Genomic DNA, 23113 nt, shown 5'->3' with positions numbered 1-23113 from the left:
AGTGCTATGTGTGTGCGTCCGCTGGTATCCCGCGGCAACGCTCGGTTGCTCTAGGGCACAGGTGTCAAACTCCAGTCCTGGAGGGCCGCAGTGTCTGCTGGTTTTTGGGTTGTTCCCGGCACCTGTGGTTCATTTAAGTCTTCAATTGGCTAAAGAATCCACACACCTTGTTCCCAAGGCCTTAATTGACAGCTGATTGAAAGGCAACCACAGAAACCCGCAGACACTGCGGCCCCCTGGGAGTTCAGTTCGACACCCCTGCTCTAGGGGAAGAGGGCGGGGAAATGTCTTTTCCAGGGACTACTGGGTTTTCCCACTTCCCCTGAGTTACTGGAGCTCTGCACTGCACATATGCACAGCTGACCACTGTTATCCTCCGTTCTGTTATTTTAAATCAATGATTACCTGATTGAGTGTATGTGATCAGAAAATTGTTTATGTAATCATGAAATTATATTTTCTTAATTGATTCTTAATTGACAATGTGTGTTAAAACGGTGATTAAAAATAACCTTTTATTATAATCTTTATTACAATCAGACCACTTTCTGCTTTAAGTGCTTAGAAAAGATGCTCTTTAAGAAATCTTGTATAAGAAGACTTTCTCTGTCTCTCGCACCCCAGCAGACAGACAGCCTGTGAGATTAATGTCTCTGCTTCCCCTAGAAGGGGGTAGCTAGCACATTCCGGTCTAACAGCAAGGCCAACAAGGGGTAACAGTGAAGACAAAATACTGATAAATGTCAGTTGCCAGCTGCATGTCTTTTTGTTTTGTTAAAGCCCCGCCTTGTGGGACAGTGCTGAAAGTGTGCCTCTCACTCTCTTGTTCTATTGGACCAAATAAATAAGAAAGTTAAACTTGAGTATACTGTTGTGTTACTGTGGACCTGTTTCATCAGACGATGCTCACCTGTGAAATGTTAAAAAGGGCATTTTCCCTAACACCCTGCATGCAGTTTTGTCAAATTACAAATACATCTATTACAAGTATGCATGCAGGGCAGAATTAGGCCAATATCCATTATTAATCAAAATACAAAAGAGGGCAATCAGATTTTGGAAACATCTAAAAGAAATAGTGACCCCAACTCTGTTGTACAGGTAGCAGTTGAAATTGTACTTACCTCTAGGGTCTTTCAGCGAACTTATCCCTGGTTATGGGTATGCACTTTGTTGTACGTCGCTCTGGATAAGAGCGTCTGCCAAATGCCAATAATGTAATGTAATGTAATGACCATTATAAAGCCCTGCAGTGCCAAGAGCTGAGCAAAGGAAAGTCTCCTCACACACTGGTCCTGAGGCTCAGTTCACTAACCACCCCAAACACCTTAAAGCCTCAGGACAGCATCACCGTGAATTCAATCAGAGTCAACCAAATTATGGCACAACACAAACAAACCAGCATCACCTATTGGAACACACAAACAAAAACAGCTAAAGAGCTAAAATGTTTTACACACAAGTTCTGCTCCTATTCCCACACCTTCAAATGCATGTCCCCACAGTCACCCTGTTTCCCCCACTCTATTTCAATTTCCTTTTAAATGCCTTGATTTGAGGTCTAGGTGCCAATAACCATTTGTCTCTGGCCTAACCAGGAAACCTGTCAATAGAAATTATCATATCTAAAGGAGTGCTTTGTCACAGAGGATGAAGCACTTCCCTTCAGATAGTTTCCATTTGATGAGATACTGCATAAAAACCATGTCATTCCCAGTAAAGATTGTGTAAGATTGGAGAAAGCTCAGGAGAACGTACACATTACCTGGAACCATGAATAAAGAGCTGAACTTGTCTTACACCCTTGAATTTTGAGTTACGACTCTTTCTTTCCTGAACACACACGCGTGTTGTTTGTTTCTTTGTTCAAAAAAAGAAAAGAAATTGGCCCTCATCCTTATCGTTGTTGTACAGGTAGCAGTTGAAATTGTACTTCCCTCTAGGGTCTTTCAGCGAACTTATCCCTGGTTATGGGTATGCACTTTGTTGTACGTCGCTCTGGATAAGAGCGTCTGCAAAATGGCAATAATGTAATGTAATGTAATGTAAGTACCAGCAGCAAACAGTTATAATTAAGAAGAAGAAACAAGAATTTCTTCACCAACATCATCACAGGGAAGGCAGCAGTAATTAATTCCTCCCGTGGCAAGTCAGAACTGGATGGTCCTCCTCCTAACGGGAAATTGGTTCCCTGTGGCATAACCTCAGAAAGGAGGGGCGGATTCACGAGCCAGCTCGATCAAGCGGAGAAAAGAGCAAGAGGAAGTGTGAGACCGTAGCTAGCAACGAACGAGCAAGAACAAGGATAAAAAACCTTCCCCAAACCATCCCCAAAGCCAGCACACTCATACACAAAAGGAGTGTAGAAAGGTAAGCCTTTTAAATTAAAATATCATTTCAGTAGGTGAATCGAAACTTGCACTACAGCTAACTAGCTAGGAGGGAGATCTTTTGTTCTGTGAATTTTCCCTTTTCCCTTCACGCCCACCTGCGTGAAGTATTAATCGAAGTTTTAGCACAGGCAGTTAAAATACTAATCAGGGCATTTTCTCTGATGTTAAGGTGAATCAGTCTACAATGGAACCAGCCGGCGCCAGTCCTTTTTCTTATCCAAAGGGGGTGAGAAGCGAAAAGGAAAAGAGGATCTATAGATACAATCTTCTTAGAAGATATCCAGAGACACTGTTTGTAGACCACGTCCATAACCATCTCTTCTATACGTCTTATACTGCTCACTGGCACAAAGCCATCAATCAGCACTACGGCGATAGGCATGTTAAAATGAAAGAACTTAAATCGGGCAGGCAGTTTGCCATTGAGAAGAGACTGGGCAAATACCGCCTAAAGCTCACAGTAAGCGTTTACAACACCGGCACCGTGATGTTCCAGGGAGGTGAGGAAAGTCTTCACTGGGTCGAGGGGGACTTCAGCGCTTTAAAAGCGCTGGTTGTCAATTCTAGACAGCTAGAGTTTGACGGCACAATTTCCCGAATAGGGAGTCTCTCTTTACATGAGGTGGAACAGGGAGGTGCCGAGGAGGGAGCTCGCTGTAGTGAGAGAGGAGCCACATCGAGGCAGGAAGTGCTAAAAAGGGAGCCCACTGCAGTGAAAGAGGAGCCAATCGAGGCAGGAAGTGCTAAAAAGGGAGCCCACTGCAGTGAAAGAGGAGCCACATCGAGGCAGGAAGTGCTAAAAAGGGAGCCCACTGCAGTGAGAGAGGAGCTGCACCTCAGGGACAGGACTGTGCAGAGCCTGAGGGAGACAGACCCAACACCAGCCCCCCACGTACCTGATCCACACCCCACACCCACTCTGAGGGAGACAGACCCAACACCAGCCCCCCACAGACCTGATCCACACCCCCACACCCACTCTGAGGGAGACAGACCCAACACCAGCCCCCACAGACCTGATCCACATCCCACACCCACTCTGAGGAAGACAGACCCAACACCAGCCCCCCACAGACCTGATCCACACCCCCACACCCACTCTGAGGGAGACAGACCTTAGGGCACAGCGAGAGAGCGTGGCAGAGTCTCTCAAGAGGGTCGCAGAGAAGGCAACACAAACCTTAAAAAAGTCCAAGGTCACCATCTCAACAATTCCGCACAGAAGAGACCTATTCCACACAGAAGAGACCTCCACCCTCTCACCATCCAAGTGCAGAGATCTCCCGAGGATGTGCCCTCACACCAAACGTCCACCTGCCACACCCCCCCACACAGGCCTGACCAACACCACCCCACACAGACCAGACCTGCACCAGGAGCAGCTCAGCTATGCTGCCTCGCTGAAAGGCCCAGCCAACAACCGCAACGCAGATCTGGGAGAAATCCAACACCTGCTCAGCCTCATCTGCACATGCCTCCTGAGCTAAGTACTGTACAGATCATGCAGGGTACATTATATTATATTATATGAATATTCAATAACTAATTATACTGACTGTACTGTAATTACCTTCATGCATGCCCTTATCTCATTTTAAAAACAACAAGAATTTGCAGAAGTGTTCAAATCCTGTAACTGATGTCATCTCTCACAGTTGCAATAAGGGATATCCAGGGTATTAAAACCTCTATATTCAGTCATACAACCAAATCCCAGGAGTTTCAAAACGCAATCTGGCAAAAAGATTTATTCAACAGAGTAATTGAAAGTGGTGTAAGGGGTTAAAATATATGACATTATCAAAACAATGTACACAGACAATAAATGCGCCATCAAAATAGGAAACAAAAGATCAGATACCTTCACACAGGAGTGAGGCAACGAATCTATGTCTATATCTATGTCAACGAATTAGCAACTGTGTGAGAGAAATCCTCAGCCCTGGTCTTACTCTAAACGACACAAAAATTAAACTGCTGCTCTATGCAGATGACCTGTAGACCCCCCTGAACAGAGCCTGGTCCTGTTGGAACAGTATTGCCGATCCTGGGCCTTGGCAATATATATGAAAAAGACAAAAAAGAATGATTTTTCAAAAACGATCTCAGGGAACTAAATACAAATTCATAATTGGTATTTGAACACTGGACCAATTATAACTATTTAGATTGGAAAATAAGTGCCACCGGAAATTTCAACCTGGCAGTGAATGAACTGAAAGAGAAAGCACACAGGGCATTCTACGCCATAAAACATCAAATCCCAATTTAAAATTCCATTCACGATTTGGCTAAAACTATTAGAATCAGTAATTGAACCAATTGCCCTATATGGCAGTGAACTGTGGCAACCACTTACAAAGCAGGATTTTGACCAAGGGGACAAACACCAAATTGAAACTTAAACTAATCAGTAAAGCATTAATGACGTTACACCCATAAAGAGATTGTTTGTTGCATAATCACCTATTTGATTCTTACATGATCGTAATGTTTATTGGATCTTCTTTTTATCTACAACCTATGATTTTCTTTCTCTACAATGTTTTGCTTATAAGGATCATCCGATGGTTAATGGAGTGCTATGTGTGTGCGTCCGCTGGTATCCCGCGGCAACACTCGGTTGCTCTAGGGCACAGGTGTCAAACTCCAGTCCTGGAGGGCCGCAGTGTCTGCTGGTTTTTGGGTTGTTCCCGGCACCTGTGGTTCATTTAAGTCTTCAATTGGCTAAAGAATCCACACACCTTGTTCCCAAGGCCTTGATTGACAGCTGATTGAAAGGCAACCACAGAAACCCGCAGACACTGCGGCCCCCTGGGAGTTCAGTTCGACACCCCTGCGCTAGGGGAAGAGGGCGGGGAAATGTCTTTTCCAGGGACTACTGGGTTTTCCCACTTCCCCTGAGTTACTGGAGCTCTGCACTGCTCATATGCACAGCTGACCACTGTTATCCTCCGTTCTGTTATTTTAAATCAATGATTACCTGATCGAGTGTATGTGATCAGAAAATTGCTTATGTAATCATGAAATTATATTTTCTTAATTGATTCTTAATTGACAATGTGTGTTAAAACGGTGATTAAAAATAACCTTTTATTATAATCTTTATTACAATCAGACCACTTTCTGCTTTAAGTGCTTAGAAAAGATGCTCTTTAAGAAATCTTGTATAAGAAGTCTTTCTCTGTCTCTCGCACCCCAGCAGACAGACAGCCTGTGAGATTAATGTCTCTGCTTCCCCTAGAAGGGGGTAGCTAGCACATTCCGGTCTAACAGCAAGGCCAACAAGGGGTAACAGTGAAGACAAAATACTGATAAATGTCAGTTGCCAGCTGCACGTCTTTTTGTTTTGTTAAAGCCCCGCCTTGTGGGACAGTGCTGAAAGTGTGCCTCTCACTCTCTTGTTCTATTGGACCAAATAAATAAGAAAGTTAAACTTGAGTATACTGTTGTGTTACTGTGGACCTGTTTCATCAGACGATGCTCACCTGTGAAATGTTAAAAAGGGCATTTTCCCTAACACCCTGCATGCATCCATCCATCCATCCATCCATTATCTCAACCCGCTTATCCTGAACAGGGTCGCAGGGGGGCTGGAGCCTATCCCAGCATACATTGGGCGAAAGGCAGGAATACATCCTGGACAGGTCGCCAGTCTATCGCAGGGCAAACACACCATTCACACACACTCATACCTACAGGCAATTTAGACTCTCCGATCAGCCTAACGTGCATGTCTTTGGACTGTGGGAGGAAACCGGAATACCCGGAGGAAACCCACGCGAACACAGGGAGAACATGCAAACTCCGCACAGAGAGGCCCCGGCCGACGGGGATTCAAACCCAGGACCTCCTTGCTGTGAGGCGGCAGTGCTACCCACTGCACCAAAATCAAAATACAAAAGAGGGCAATCAGATTTTGGAAACATAAATGGTAAATCGTTGGCATTTATATAGCGCCTTTATCCAAAGCACTGTACAATTAATGCTTCTCATTCACCCATTCATACACACACTCACTCCATTTTGCATGCTTTTACATTGTCCAAATTTTGAATGGAGATTCTCTATACAATTGATGTACAATTGATGCTTCTCATTCACCCATTCATACACACACTCACACACCGACGGCGATTGGCTGCCATGCAAGGTGCCAACCAGCTTGTCAGGAGCATTTGGGTGTTAGGTGTCTTGCTCAGGGACACTTCGACACAGCCCGGGCGGGGGATCGAACCGGCAACCCTCCGACTGCCAGACGACTGCTCTTACTGCCTGAGCCATATCGCTCATCTAAAAGAAATAGTCACCCCCCAACTCTGACCATTATAAAGCCCTGCAGTGCCAAGAGCTGAGCAAAGGAAAGTCTCCTCACACACTGGTCCTGAGGCTCAGTTCACTAACCACCCCGAACACCTTAAAGCCTCAGGACAGCATCACCGTGAATTCAATCAGAGTCAACCAAATGATGACACAACACAAACAAAAACAGCACTGCATTTGACTAAAGAGACAGCACACCATGGCAGACTATCTGACCACAGTGATCTGACCACAGTGACGACTACAAGACTAAGAACCACGTACATGCTCAGAGAGCACAGCCCGGACATCGCCAAACATGGCTTCCCAAGCAGGAAAGGCTTAGGAAGCCATTCCCATTCTACACACACTCATACACTCTCACACTCTCACACTCTCACACTCTCACACTCTCACACTCTCACACTCTCACACTCTCACACTCATACACTCATACACTCATACACTCATACACTCATACACTCATACACTCTCACACTCTCACACACACACACACACACTCACACTCTCACACACACACACACACACACACACACTCACACACTCACACACTCACACTCTCACACTCTCACACTCTCACACTCTCACACTCTCACACTCTCACACACTCACACACTCACACACTCACACTCACACTCACACTCACACTCACACTCACACACACTCACACACACACACAGGTGTCTCACCAGGGCTGTAGCCCGTCTCCTCGGGGTCCCTGTCTCCGGGCGGGGTCCGGGGCGGAGTCCTGGGGGGGGTCCTGGGGGGTGACCGACACCCCCTCCTGGGGCTGTGGCCCCGCCCGTTACAGCTGTGGGCCCCCCCGCCCAGAGGCTGGAGGACCGAGCCCACGAACCGCACGCCCCCACGAGCACGGCTGTTCACCTGGGGGGCAGGAGAGAGAGGGGCAGGAGAGAGAGGGGGGCAGGAGAGAGAGGGGGAGCAGGAGAGAGAGGGGGAGCAGGAGAGAGAGGGGGGGCAGGAGAGAGGGGGGGGGGGGCAGGAGAGAGGGGGGGCAGGAGAGAGGGGGGGGGGCCAGGAGAGGGACAGGGGGCCAGGAGAGGGACAGGGGGGCAGGAGAGGGGGGGGGGGGGGGGGGCAGGAGAGAGGGGGGGGGGCCAGGAGAGGGACAGGGGGGCAGGAGAGAGGGGGGGGGGCAGGAGAGGGGGGGGGGGGGGGTTACCACCACATCACTGCGCCACACTGTCTGCCTTCACATGTGTTTTAGTCGTGTAACGAGACCAAATATCTTATTTTTCCTTATTGTCTCCCTAGTTACTGTTTGCTTGACAAGTGAAATTCTGTTACCCCATTGGCAATATTGGGGGTAAAAAGTCCAACTGTCTTGCCAATATTATTTTGTCTTATTTAGCAAAGAAGTATTTCAAAATAAGATTTTAAGTTGCTGCGACGGGCTTATTTTTTTGGTTTTTGCAATGCCACTCACACATTCAGCCAATACACACTTTCCTGGAAGCAAAAAGAGAGAAAGAGAGGGGGAGAGAAACAGCGCAGAGAGAGGCTGGGAGAGGAGAGAAAGAGGGGGAGAGAAACAGCGCAGAGAGGCTGGGAGAGGAGAGAAAGAGAAGAGGAGAGAAAGAGAGGGACTGATACAGGAACTTAGAATGTTTTGAGCAAGAGAGCAGTGCAGAGACAGACAGACAAATATATAGACTGTGAGAAGGAGACAGACAGACAGGCAGACAGGCAGACAGACAGACAGACAGACAGACAGACAGGCAGACAGACAGGCGGACAGACAGACAGACAGACAGACAGGCGGACACTGACCCTGTCGATGAGTGCTCTCACAGTGTCGCTGGTCAGCGAGTCTCCAGGCAGGGGCCACTCCTCCACCCTCAGCACGGGGACGTTGTGACACATCGGCACCACCTGCTTACTGAGGAGCAAGAGACCACCCTTACACAGAGACACAACCCTTACACAGAGACCACCCTTACACAGAGACACAACCCTTACACAGAGACCACCCTTACACAGAGACACAACCCTTACACAGAGACACAACCCTTACACAGAGACACACCCCTTACACAGAGACACAACCCTTACACAGAGACCACTCTTACACAGAGACACAACCCTTACAAAGAGACACAACCCTTACACAGAGACACATCCCTTACACAGAGACACATCCCTTACACAGAGACACATCCCTTACACAGAGACACAACCCTTACACAGAGACCACCCTTACACAGAGACACAACCCTCACACAGAGACACAACCCTCACACAGAGACACAACCCTTACACAGAGACACAACCCTTACACAGAGACACAACCCTTACACAGAGACCACCCTTACAAAGAGACACAACCCTTACACAGAGACACAACCCTTACACAGAGACCACTCTTACACAGAGACACAACCCTTACACAGAGACACAACCCTTACACAGAGACCACTCTTACACAGAGACACAACCCTTACACAGAGACACAACCCTTACACAGAGACACAACCCTTACACAGAGACCACCCTTACACAGAGACCAACCTTACACAGAGACACAACCCTTACACAGAGACCACCCTTACACAGAGACCACCCTTACACAGAGACCACTCTTACACAGAGACACAACCCTTACACAGAGACACAACCCTTACACAGAGACACCACTCTTACACAGAGACACAACCCTTACACAGAGACACAACCCTTACACAGAGACCACCCTTACACAGAGACACAACCCTTACACAGAGACCACCCTTACACAGAGACACAACCCTTACACAGAGACCACCCTTACACAGAGACACAACCCTTACACAGAGACCACCCTTACACAGAGACACAACCCTTACACAGAGACACAACCCTTACACAGAGACCACCCTTACACAGAGACACAACCCTTACACAGAGACCACCCTTACACATAGACACAACCCTTACACAGAGACACAACCCTTACACAGAGACACAACCCTTACACAGAGACCACCCTTACACAGAGACCACCCTTACACATAGACACAACCCTTATACTGAGACACAACCCTTACACAGACACAACCCTTACACTGAGACATAACCCCTTACACTGAGACAGCGTAGACACAACCCTTACACTGAAACAGCAGAGACAACCCTTACACTGAGTAGGGGCGGCCTGTAGCGTAGTGGTTAAGGTGAATGACTGGGACAGGCAAGGTTGGGGGTTCGAATCCCAGTGTAGCCACAATAAAATCCACGCAGCCGTTGGGCCCTTGAGCAAGGCCCTTAACCCTGCATTGCTCCAGGGGAGGATTGTCTCCTGCTTAGTCTAATCAACTGTACGTCGCTCTGGATAAGAGCGTCTGCCAAATGCCAATAATGTAATGTAATGAGACAGCAGACACAACCCTTACAATGACACAGCAGACAGCAGACAGCCCTTACACTGAAACAGCACGACCTGCTTACTGAGGAGCAAGAGAGCGGAGGAGGAGGAGGAGGAAAGAAAACAGACAGAGGAGGGAAGATGGTAATAACATCACACACATAACTTAGCTTCACGACAGGAACAGGCCATTCAGCCCAGCGATGCTTGCCTTTCCCTACCCCCAAGAGCACCTACTGCTTAGTGTGCCTAAAAGTTAGATAGTATCTAACACTGTATCACGCCTGGTCTTGAAAACCCCCTAGAGTTTCTGCCTCCACTACATGACCTGGCGAAGCTACTCCACACAGTGACCGGCGTGTGAGAAAATACTCAAGAACTCAACCCGAAGCTGAACCTCCTGTGGTACGAAATGAACAACAGACAGAAACTGGGAGTGAAAGGGTGTAAAACGATGGAAGGTGACGGGAGGGACGGTACACGGACGGAGGGAAAAAGGGAAGTTTAGCGGGAGGAAGGGCGAGGGGCGTGTGACACAGACGTCACGGCGAGAGACGACGGAGTCCTCAGCTCAGAGTAGCGGACCGACGTCTAGACGGGTCCGTTTTAGTAAGGGCGGAGCCCCGAGGGGCACACGGCGGAGGCCGCGCGTGTTTACAATCTAAACAATGAAAAGCCCTCATAGGAAATAACCAGCAGAGACGAGGTCCTGGCGGACGCTTCACCTCGATGACCCGGGGACCTCAGCGGACGGCAGGGTGGGTCGACCCCCGCCGTGACAACAGTCACGCCTTCATGGAAACCCACTTCCGCTCGAATGGCGCAAGATCCGTCAGTTCACCGCTGCCGTTTCAAACGGGACAATTCCACCGCAACACGTGAACGGGCCCGACGTGAATACGCTAAAGTACGGACAACCGACGAGTCTGATTCAGTTGATGATAAATTCAAATTCAAAAAGGTTGTGGTTTTGATCACAGCGTCGAATACGGCAGTGCGCTCGAAGGCTGAAAATCGTGAAACGTGAAACTACAACTGGGGAATTTTACAAGGCGGGGGGAATAAAATTGAACAAAAATTCTAATGTACACAACAGAGATGAGCCTATGATCAGCTGTTGCAGTCATAATACAATATTCAATAAAATACAATAACTTTAATTCTAGGTCTCATTCATGGGATTATTCATAATCCTATCCGTCCATTTGACTGTGGTTGTTCTTGTCTTTTGCATGGATTTGATAGCGATAATGTAATATCATAATTTGCCCTTTCAGACCAACTGTATATTTTCACCTCAGTCAGGCTATCTCAGGTCAGGAGAACCCACACGACGCACAGCGCTGTTAACGCTCTCAGACACACAGACCCAGTTTCTGATTGGCCAGTTCCTCCCATCCAATCAGACGCCCTACACCAAATCACCCTGAGGCCCAATCACAAGTCGCCACAGACAGCCGGTCACTTCCACTACCTCAGAGTGGGTTAATGACGTTAGGTACTGCAGCCCTGCCAGACCCCCCATTAACACAGCATTAAATATGCAGCTAAGGATCTCAATAATTCATCCGTTTAGTGGGTCCTGTCATGGAAGGACCTCACACAGACCCCTCCTCCCCCAAAGTGAGTTCACACACAGGATACAGACAGGTCAATCTGGGGGTACGTCAGGCTTTCACGGTGGTAAACTGCAGTCATTTGTGGACTCAGATCGACTGCCCGTACGTGGTGAACGTTCTGGCACAAAATTAAAAAAACGACGTCCTCAGTGGCATAGTGGTACGGAAGCGACCTAGTCATGTGTCCATTTTTATAACAGAATATCCAGGGAATATATGGGGTGACGGGGGTGACGGTGGTGACGGGGGTGACGGGGGTGACGGGGGGGGGTACCTGGGACGAGGGCGGGCCAGGATGGCGCGGTACAGCAGGCTGAAGGGCAGCGCCCGGGTCCGCCCCACAGAGAGGATTATGGGATGCAGCGTCACCAGGACGTAGCCCTGCGTGTAGTAGGGCTGCAGGGCCTGGGGGAGGTCACACAGGGAGGAGAGACACTGCACCGTGGGTCGACTGCCTGGAGAGAGAGGGAGGGAGGGAGGGAGGGAGGGAGGGAGGGAGGGAGAGAGAGAGAGAGGGAGAGAGAGAGGGAGGGAGGGAGGGAGAGAGGGGGGGAGGGAGGGAGGGAGAGAGAGAGAGAGGGAGGGAGAGAGGGAGGGGGAGAGGGGGAGAGAGGGAGGGGGAGAGGGGGAGAGAGAGAGAGGGAGGGAGGGAGGGGGAGAGGGAGGGAGAGAGAGAGAGAGAGAGGGAGAGAGAGAGAGGGAGGGAGAGAGGGTGAGAGAGAGTGTCATTAGTTACTGGTTAATCCAGTAGTGGGCCATTTAAAATGCAAAACATCATTCACAGGCAACACAAATTACACAAACTTTCAAAACGGACAGAAGGCTGGTGGCAGTGCCCTTACACTCCGGCCGGATATAATGTCTCTCATTTTGAAGTGCACTCCTTCACCACACGCTCCTGAAGAGCGTCCTCCAGAGCGATGCTCAGCCCCTCCAATAAAACCCATCTGGCAGAGAGGTGGGGGAGGACACACGCAGAGCGGTCTGAAGCGGTCAGGTTTTACACAGTGAAGCTCGGGGCCGGGAGGGGCAACAGAGACCTGGAAGCTGCTCTTTGATTTACAGAATCCCGTTACATTACATTACATCCCATCACATTACATTACATTACATTACAGGCATTTGGCAGACGCTCTTATCCAGAGCGACGTACAGTTGAGTAGACTAAGCAGGAGAGAATCCTCCCCTGGAGCAATGCAGGGTTAAGGGCCTTGCTCAAGGGCCCGGCGGCTGTGCGGATACTTTTCGGTGCTCCTTTAACGTCAGGTCTGAGTGACCCTCTCTGCTAAGCCGAGGAGGAAGAAACGCAAAAAGGGATCTGGGAATATACGGGAATGTTCGGAATGCTGTCCCGAAACGCGGCGCGGTGACTCTGGGGGCCACCGCTGGACGGGAGAAGATTCCGGAACGCCGGAATAGAGCGCAGTGCCTCAGACGCTACGCACGACCTCAACGGGACCGTGTTTATTCCATTAACGTGAGCGGGTATTTCCATTAAGCTGCCTCTGTCTGAGCGATATCCCAGTGGAAAAGTGGCTGTAAATCCCCCCCCCCCCCCCCCCCATCTCAGCCAGGAGCCCCCCCCACCGAATGCCCCCGCGCCACCCCCCCCCCCATCTCAGCCAGGAGCCCCCCCCACCGAACGCCCCCGCGCCACCCCCACGCCACCCCCCCTCTTCCTGGATGCACAAAGAGCCGCTATTTCACTGAGCTGGCACTGAGCCACGCCGCATACACTCAACACGGAAAGGGACACCAAAACACACTCAACACTGCTACTGCTACTGACACTAACACACACTCAACGCTGCTACTGCTACTGCTACTGACACTAACACACACTCAACACTGCTACTGCTACTGACACTAACACACACTCAACGCTGCTACTGCTACTGCTACTGACACTAACACACACTCAACACTGCTACTGCTACTGACACTAACACACACTCAACGCTGCTACTGCTACTGACACTAACACACACTCAACACTGCTACTGCTACTGCTACTGACACTAACACACACTCAACACTGCTACTGCTACTGACACTAACACACACTCAACACTGCTACTGCTACTGACACCAAAACACACTCAACACTGCTACTGCTACTGACACCAACAAACACTCAACGCTGCTACTGCTACTGACACTAACACACACTCAACACTGCTACTGCTACTGACACTAACACACACTCAACACTGCTACTGCTACTGACACTAACACACACTCAACACTGCTACTGCTACTGACACTAACACACACTCAACACTGCTACTGCTACTGACACTAACACACACTCAACACTGCTACTGCTACTGACACTAACACACACTCAACACTGCTACTGCTACTGACACTAACACACACTCAACACTGCTACTGCTACTGACACTAACACACACTCAACACTGCTACTGCTACTGACACTAACACACACTCAACACTGCTACTGCTACTGACACTAACACACACTCAACACTGCTACTGCTACGGACACTAACACACACTCAACACTGCTACTGCTACTGACACCAAAACACACTCAACACTGCTACTGCTACTGACACTAACACACACTCAACACTGCTACTGCTACTGACACTAACACACACTCAACACTGCTACTGCTACTGCTACTGACACTAACACACACTCAACACTGCTACTGCTACTGACACTAACACACACTCAACACTGCTACTGCTACTGACACTAACACACACTCAACACTGCTACTGCTACTGACACTAACACACACTCAACACTGCTACTGACGCTAACACACACTCAACACTGCTACTGACGCTAACACACACTCAACACTGCTACTGACGCTAACACACACTCAACACTGCTACTGCTACTGACACTAACACACACTGAACACTGCTACTGCTACTGACACTAACACACACTCAACACTGCTACTGCTACTGACACTAACACACACTCAACGCTGCTACTGCTACTGCTACTGACACTAACACACACTCAACACTGCTACTGCTACTGACACTAACACACACTCAACACTGCTACTGCTACTGCTACTGACACTAACACACACTCAACACTGCTACTGCTACTGACACCAAAACACACTCAACACTGCTACTGCTACTGCTACTGACACCAAAACACACTCAACACTGCTACTGCTACTGCTACTGACACTAACACACACTCAACGCTGCTACTGCTACTGCTACTGACACCAAAACACACAACACTGCTACTGCTACTGACGCTAACACACACTCAACGCTGCTACTGCTACTGCTACTGACACTAACACACACTCAACACTGCTACTGCTACTGACGCTAACACACACTCAACACTGCTACTGACGCTAACACACACTCAACACTGCTACTGCTTCTCAGACACACTCAACACTGCTACTTTCTTCAACAGATGCGCACACACTCAACACTGCTACTGATGCTAACACACACTCAACACTGCTACTGACGCTAACACACACTCAACACTGCTACTGACACTAACACAGGCTGAACACAGACGCTGAACACACAGCCAAGCGTCGTACACTCAACACTGCTACTGCTACTGACGCTAAAACACACTCGACCCGACACTAGCAAACGTTTAAAACCGTTAATGACAACCGTAGTCACTTCGTACACCAAAACTGACACCAGCGTGGGCCGAACCCACTTCCTGACACACGTCTGGAAATCATAACTGTACTCTGGGTCCTGGGTGACGACCATCCAGTCACTGCAACATGCCCCCAGCAGGGGGAGCCCTCCCTAAAGCCTCTCTCCTCAGCGTGCCCGGGTGCTGCCGCAGTCAGCCCTGGCAGACTGCAGGGCTTCACTCCAGTCACGCGTTTTATCTGTCCTCGCCTCCTTGGCTTTCGAATGACCCGGAAGTGGATCGATGTCGGCCATCTTTAGGGATGTTCCGATCCGTCACATGACCCCTGGAGGAGCTAGGAGACCCCTGGAGGACTGCAGCCTCTGCAGAACTTTTTTATTTTTTCTGAACGTGTGACGTGTAAATAACCGTCAGTAGGGCTTCAGCAGAATATACCAACCAACTGATGTACATAACAGAAATCTGAAACTAACAGAAATCTAACACAAGCACACACACTCGCTCACTCACTCGTATACATACACACACTCACGAATAAACACACACATGAAGAAACATACACACACACACACACTCATTGTCTCTCACACACACACACACACACACACACACACGCACACACGCACGCACGCACGCACGCACGCACGCACGCGCGCACACACACGCACACACGCACGCACGCATGCACGCACGCACACACGCACACACGCACACACGCACGCACACACGCACGCACACGCACACACACACACACACACGCGCACGCACGCACACACACGCACACACTGGCACTCAGCTACAGCTAGAAGCACCAAGTCCACGCCCCCTCAGTGGGCGGGGCAGGCTGGTTGCCGTGACGCGTGTCTGGAGTATCACAGCACCGGTCGTCTTCACACCCAGGAGCTCTCTCCCCCGGAGAACCCCAAACCCCAAACCCCAAACCCCAAACCCCAAACCCCAAACCCCGCATTCAGGCTCTCCACAGAGGCACCAATGTCACACGGTCTCTGGGAGGCCCACGCTATTGTCCCTGCCTCCCTGCCGCCCCCCTTTCACCCCCAAACCACAACCGCCCCCCGCCCCTCACCCCTAAACCCCTACTGCCCCCCCCCCCCTCCACTCACACACTGCCGCCTCTGTTCTCTCTGTGTGCTGGAGAGGGGGAGAGAGAGGGAGAGAGAGGGAGAGAGAGAGGCAGGGGGCTTTGAAGGAGAGAAGGGGTAACAATAACACAAAAGTGGGTTCGGAAAGGAAGCGGGGAGGAGCAGGACGATGATGGAGGAGCAGGACCGGCCGCGGGGACAGCGGTCATTAAAGGAGAGCGCTCCAATTTCCTTCAGCCGCAATCTCCTCACACATCTATATTACTCTCCGCGTAATATTCATACCATCAAGCAGAACAATGCACCGTGGAGACAACACTCAACTGAATTTGCATTGACATGAGCCACTGAATTGATCACAGGGCGTTAGACCGAAATCATTGATGCCAGTCTGCCCTTGGCCTGTACATTTAATATATATATATATATATATATATCTGTGTAATCTCCCATAATCCACCGTTTCCAGGATCCTAGATTAAGAGCGTGAGGGATTACAGTAGATTGGAATGGTACATACTGGAGTAGCAGCATATAGATCAGAAAGGATTCCCAGACAAAGACAGATGCAGACCGCAGTTTTGTGATGCAGACACAAGACCAGAACTTGGGCAAAGTCTGCATTTGTTTTAGTGATCTTACGTTACCATTTTAAAGGTGAGCCAAGATGATTTTTTTTGGAAATAAAATAAATTAAAGCTACAATTTAACATTTAAATCTTATATGAAATGAGGTCGTGAAAACAAAAAATATGTTTTCTAAGCGGAAAAAGCCACAGAGGCGATGCTTAGCTGGACGCATCAAACGCACCCAGAGTTAGACACCCTTAGCTGGCACGTGAAAATTGGCATGTCCAAACAAACACTAACCCTGGGTTTCACTCTCTTGGGAGAACGAACATACGCTGGATTGTAATAAGGGGCATTTCCGTGGTCCCGTTCATTCGTAACCTCCAACCTGTCGGCAGCGATGAAACGGGAGCCCCGCGCCGCCCCTCCCTCCCTCCCGCGGCGGACCTGGCTCCGGTCCCACGCGCTTTCTCCCGCGAGAGCCGCGCGCAATCAGCTCCAGCGGCATTAGCGCTCATCCGCTCTGATCCGCGGTCTCCGGCTGCTATTAGCGACCGGGCCGCGCGACCACTGAGGGTTTCACGGAGACGGAGCGGAACGGGGCTGAGCTAGCACGCCACTGCTACGCTTGCTTTTCATTAGCCTGTCAAATTACTGCCACTCACAATATTATGACAACGGAATAATCTAATATGATATGTTTATGCTCTATTATGAATTATAATAAACCTAACTTACTATCGTGTGCTTTAACAATGCATTCGTTACCACTGAAGAAACAGTACACTTGCAGTAGATGGTATAACAGTGTTACTGGATAGGCTGTGAGTGTGTGTGTGTGTGTGTGTGTGCGTACGTGCGTGCGTGCGTGCGTGCGTGTGTGTTGGCATGTTCAGTGTCTGGCTGAATGAACAGATATGTAAACAGAACAGACAGAAGCAGGAGACAGGAAATGTTAACACAGGAGCAGAGGCCTCCTGTTCCCACCAGCGGAGAGTCGGCTTATTCTGGACAAAACCAAACCTACAACCTGCAACCTACAACCTACAACCTACAACCGACAACCTAAAACCTACAACCGACAACCTAAAACCTGCAACCTGCAACCTGCAACCTGCAACCTACAACCTGCAACCTGCAACCTACAAGCTACAAGCTACAACCAACAACCTACAACCTACAACCTAGAACCTAGAACCTGCAACCTGCAACCTACAACCTACAACCTACAACCTACAACCTACATGGTTAAACGGAGGTTCGGCAATTAGGCACTGAGGTCTTTTTCTACGCCCTTGCATCCGCCACCCGTACCCTAAAATGCCTCCTTTCCAAAAACAAATCTAAGCAAAGCTCTATGAATAAAATCTAAAAACATTTGAGGGAATCATTTAAAAAATGAATACAAAGTACCAACCAAGCCACTTTATTTCCAACTAGGCTATTTCTGTTTGACGTCTGTTAACACACGAAGATGCATTTGTTCAAAGCAAGCCAGCCTTGTTCTGTGAATTATTTTTAGCGCTTGGTGCATTTTTTGTTTTTAGTCCTCTTAGTGTCAAGACTTCCCACTTCACAAATGAAAGAGTCTCATACTTGGGAAATATGGTGAAGCTCCTTATTAACTGACAGATTAGCACAAATCCTACAGCCATGAGGTGGATATACACTCAGTAGAAGAACTCAGGGAAGAAATGTTATCTAAGTGACTTGGACTGTGGAATGATTGTTCGTGCCTGACAGGGTGGATTTTCATGCAGAGTTTGCAGAGAATGGTACAAACAACTAAAAAACATCCAGTGAGCAGCAGTTCTGCGTTGTTAATGAGAAAGGTCAGAGGAGAAGGGCCAGACTGGTCGAAGTTGATAGGAAGGTGACAGTAATGCAAATAAGCACACATTACAACAGTGGTATGCAGAACAGCATCTCTGAACACACAACGCGTCAAACCTCTAAGTGGATAGGCTACAGCAGCAGAAGACTTAATAAGTCTAATGAGTACCTAATTGTGTCAAAGTTCTCACTGAGTGTACTTGCGCTGTCAGTATTCTATATTGTGCTGGCTCATAAAACACTTACGTTACTATGCACGTTACATTAATTTAGCAGACGCTTTTAATCAAAGCAACGTGCAATAGGCTACTGTAAGTGCATAAGAAAGGTCATCGTAACAACTGCAGAACACGTAACATGTAATTGAATGAAAGAAGAATTTGCGAGGACTGACAAGGCAAATAGGCTACACACACAAGCGCGCACACACACACGCACAGGCACCACACACACACACACACACACACACTCACACACAGATCAGTAGGTTGGGCGTTTTAAACAGCCCGTCTTGCCTGAAGGAAGTAGGCCCAGTCAGGAGTCAGGGTCACGCCAGATTCACACCCCTGCACTGGGCAGGCCCGGTAAAAAATATGAAGCAGCCACTCACACTGTGTTTTGAAAGCACAAAGCCCCACGCCTTGTCATCTCGTCTACTCCGCTGCTACGGTCGTAAAACATGCCAAGCAGGGGAACGTCAACACCCACCGGGGTTTAACCCAAACTTAAGTCTGACCCTGCAGTCACAAATCATGGTTCGAATACAGGCTAAGGCCCCGCCCCCCCCCGCTCGCAACGCCGTGATTGGCTACGCAGGGGGCGATCATGAGCGTCTGGAGTCATAACAGGGAGACGGAGGCGGGACTTAGCGCTGTGACAGTTCATGGTGTGGAAGTCAATCGTGATTTCTGTCATCAAAACAGTGTCAGAAGCAACAATGGCATTCAGTTGACAGGACTAACAGTCCTGATAGTCACTGCCTGACAGAATGATCCCACTGCATTGAGTGCGCTGCCACTCCCTTGGCCCGACAGATTAAACACGGGAGTTTTCACACAGCCAACGTGACCTAAATCATATCTGAGCCTCAGTTACCAGATTAAATGTCACTATTACTGTTTAGCCTATAGCAACTGTAGCCTATCCATCACCATCTTAGATGTTTGCCACACCAAATGTGGGACACTCAATGAATCGCCTCCATATCAGCAAGTTCACTCTTTACTTCCAAAAAAAAAAAAAAAAAAAAAAAAGTACAATTTCTGAGCACCAGGCAATAGCTCTAGTCCCCTATGCTATCTGGATTACAGTAAAATTTGATTAAAGCATGCATCATTTCAGATTAGACTGGGGGAGGGTAGCCTACACACCAAAGGAAAAAGTGTATTAGGTAGTGCCAGATCATTAATACATCACTTATTATTATTGCATATGGCCAAATAAGCTTCTGTTTGAGGTAGCGGTCAGGTTTTAGGTGGGACACAGTAAAACAAACGTAATTCACTCTCTCACACACACACACACACACACACACACACACACACACACAAACACACTCCCTCTCTCTCTCTCTGACCTATTTCTACAATCCCCGAGACGATGGTCGGCTACTGTTATTATGAGAACTCAAAAGAAAACGTCCCAAAACCGTTACCAGTCGGCTAAACTGTTCCAAGTACCAACTCGCTTCCTGCAACTGAGCAAGTTTTTCCAAAGAAAATATTTTCCAATGAACGTTCCAGCGCAAGGCACGTGGTAGTCAACTGATCGCTGGATTTGGAAAATAAACAAAAACTTGCCCCCAATTGAGCTTGCTTCGCAAATTCTGCTCTCCAGGAATTATAGCCTACACAATAAATAAAATAGTCCATATCAAATAACTCCTGACATTCGAGACATCCAAGTAAAGATATCGTGTCCCCCTACCTTCCAAACTGAAGTCCAGCAGAACATACTCGTACACTGTGTCGGTCTTGGTCTCCACCTGCGGTCTCTTAAGGGTGGAGTAGATTTTACCGGGACTGCTGTCTTCGGGATCTTCCAATTTCCTCAACCCGCACCCCATTTTACCTGGAGCTGAGGTTCACACAGGCCGAACACGGGAGAGTCCCGCTCCGCCACGCACACCCAGAGATCTCCGCTCTCCCGTCCCGAAGTAAAGAGTTAGCGAGACAACCTCTCCATCCTCGATTCAGGCGTTAATCCGAGGGAGTAGTCCCCGGTGCAAACTGCAAGATTACGCCCGCCTCTGTTTCATTAAGGGGCTATGTCGCTGGATGATGATAAAATAAATCCGTCTCTGGAACTGCCACTTCCTCGTCAAATCCGCCCAGCTATGCAAGTGAAAACGGCCATCTATATGAAGTTTATTTGTGTGAAGTTAGATTTAGCAACGGGCACTTGGGCATGCCACGTCGAAACGTCTTTATTTAAAAAAAAAAAACAACCGGAATAATAAAAACGGTCAGTCAGCTTCTTGTTTTTCCTATCTAGCTATTAAGTTACGCACTTTAAGTGAACTTGGAAAATCACGTACGGTAGTTTCCCAGACGCTTGCTAAAAATAAACCTCGCACACCGAGCAGAGTCTGTCTCGGCGACTGCCGACAGCAACTGAGAGGGAGAAAGGGGGCAGTCCGATTTGGGAGTTCCACATTTCTTGACTTGGTAGAGTTGGGAAGCAGTGCCTCCGGTAAAGAAATGGGAGGGATGTGCGACTCTTCGTCACCCAACGCCGAAGGAGCCAGCGCTCTGTATTTCCAGAGGAAATAGGTTCTCTCGGAGGAAACGGATAGGCTTTTTTTCCCCTTTCCAAACAGCACGCTGCCTTCGACACTAACAGATGACGGATTATTTAGGGTAACATTGCCATTATTCGCTGCAGATATATAGAATATTCATGAAATAGCCTAAGTTCACTTTTTATAGCCATGTCAGGAAAGCTACTTGTTTTTTTGGTTTGAAGCATCAAATGCGTTGAACCCCTGAGTTAAAGAGTGAAAATGTTTAACTTCAAATTTAAATGTTTCTTGCCAATTGTGATTTTCTTTGTTGTTGCTACATTTAGCACATTTTTGTATTTCAAATCTTCTGCTTTTACTTACACGACAGGAACTGTTCTGTGAGGTGGCCTACAACAATACGCCTACATTTAGCCTTTGCCTGCCCTGTTGCGCTTTTCTTGCGTTCAAAGGTTACTGAGCTAAGCGTCTAAAAGGTAGATTATTTACTGCCCTCTGACCTGTTCTGAGCTCAGAGCTGCACCTGGTTTATTTTAATAGGCTAGTTATGTAATGCAATATGTGGAGGCTACACTAATCGTAACTTCACTGGAGAATAGGGTATTATTTGCCTCAGACTGTCAAGATGCAGCCTTAAGTTGCAAAAGTGAGCCACTCATTTAAGCTCTCTGGTGTCTGAAATGCCATATTAATCTGTAATGCAATATTAGCGATTAAGATGCCAAACTTGCTGCCATATTCATAAAATAGAAGAGAAAACAGTATAGATCTGTGAAGATAGTTATGCTAGACCAAGCTGATCCACCTGCATGGGCATCCGTCACATTACCATGTTGACCAAGATGCGGTGTTCATCACTAAGCAGGGTTACGGAGTTAGCTGGATAACTTCACCAAGTAAAACCCGGAACCCTTTCAAAACTGGAAGATGGACTGACGTAAGAAATGCTGTTCCGCGTTTTACTTTTCAAAGACGTGGGCATATTGGGGATTGGAAACTGGGATAACCTACAATTTTGATTTAGCCTAAGGCTTATGGCTGTAAATCAGAGATCATCAAATCACGGTCATCGAGCGCAGAGATGCATGGTTTTCCACCCTCACTTTACCTGGGAGTCAGGTGTGAAGACAGTCCGGTAACTCAGTAGCACTAATTGTTCTGTTAATTACCCAGGAGAAAAGAAAACCAGGGCTGGATTCGGAATCACTCACCGACCGCTCCGAACGGACAATCCTCGTCCACTTCCGCGGTGCGTCGCGTTTGGCGTCCGCTCAGGCACGTGTCTCTCCTACGTTCATTCGCCGATTGCGTCAGTGAGTTTGGGGAAGTTTTCGTGCCAAGACGGCAGAGAGAGAGCTTCCTGCGGCGTTTGGAGGGAATACGACTGACAATGGCGGAGGAAACTGACACGAGGTGGAAGCACACGTCGTGAACCTGCACCACCCTCCGAACGAAAAACGCCCTTAATCCAAATAATTAACTTAGGCAGATAGTTTGGAAATGGCCCTCAATGGAAGTTTTAAATTGAGGCGTCA

The 23113-nt window shown here is 48.4% G+C and overlaps 1 protein-coding gene across 1 annotated transcript in view; it reads right to left on the bottom strand.

Annotated features, from left to right (window-relative positions):
* rftn2 (raftlin family member 2) overlaps positions 1-21585 on the bottom strand; it is a 34042-nt gene extending 12457 nt beyond the window's left edge. Inside the window, exons 1-4 of the mRNA XM_061233672.1 lie at positions 20765-21585; positions 11971-12151; positions 8508-8616; positions 7406-7601 (exon numbers count right to left, since the gene is read on the bottom strand). Coding sequence (XP_061089656.1) covers positions 7406-7601; positions 8508-8616; positions 11971-12151; positions 20765-20903 — 625 coding nt within the window. The 5' untranslated portion in view covers positions 20904-21585. The remainder of the gene's footprint in view (positions 1-7405; positions 7602-8507; positions 8617-11970; positions 12152-20764) is intronic.
* Between the last annotated feature and the right edge of the window lie 1528 nt (positions 21586-23113).

The sequence above is a fragment of the Conger conger genome, chromosome 3 (assembly GCF_963514075.1).
Source record: "Conger conger chromosome 3, fConCon1.1, whole genome shotgun sequence".
Classification (NCBI taxonomy): Eukaryota; Metazoa; Chordata; class Actinopteri; order Anguilliformes; family Congridae; genus Conger; species Conger conger.
The sequence above is the reverse complement of the archived record's forward strand: the minus strand, read 5'-3'. Positions and strand labels throughout refer to the sequence as shown.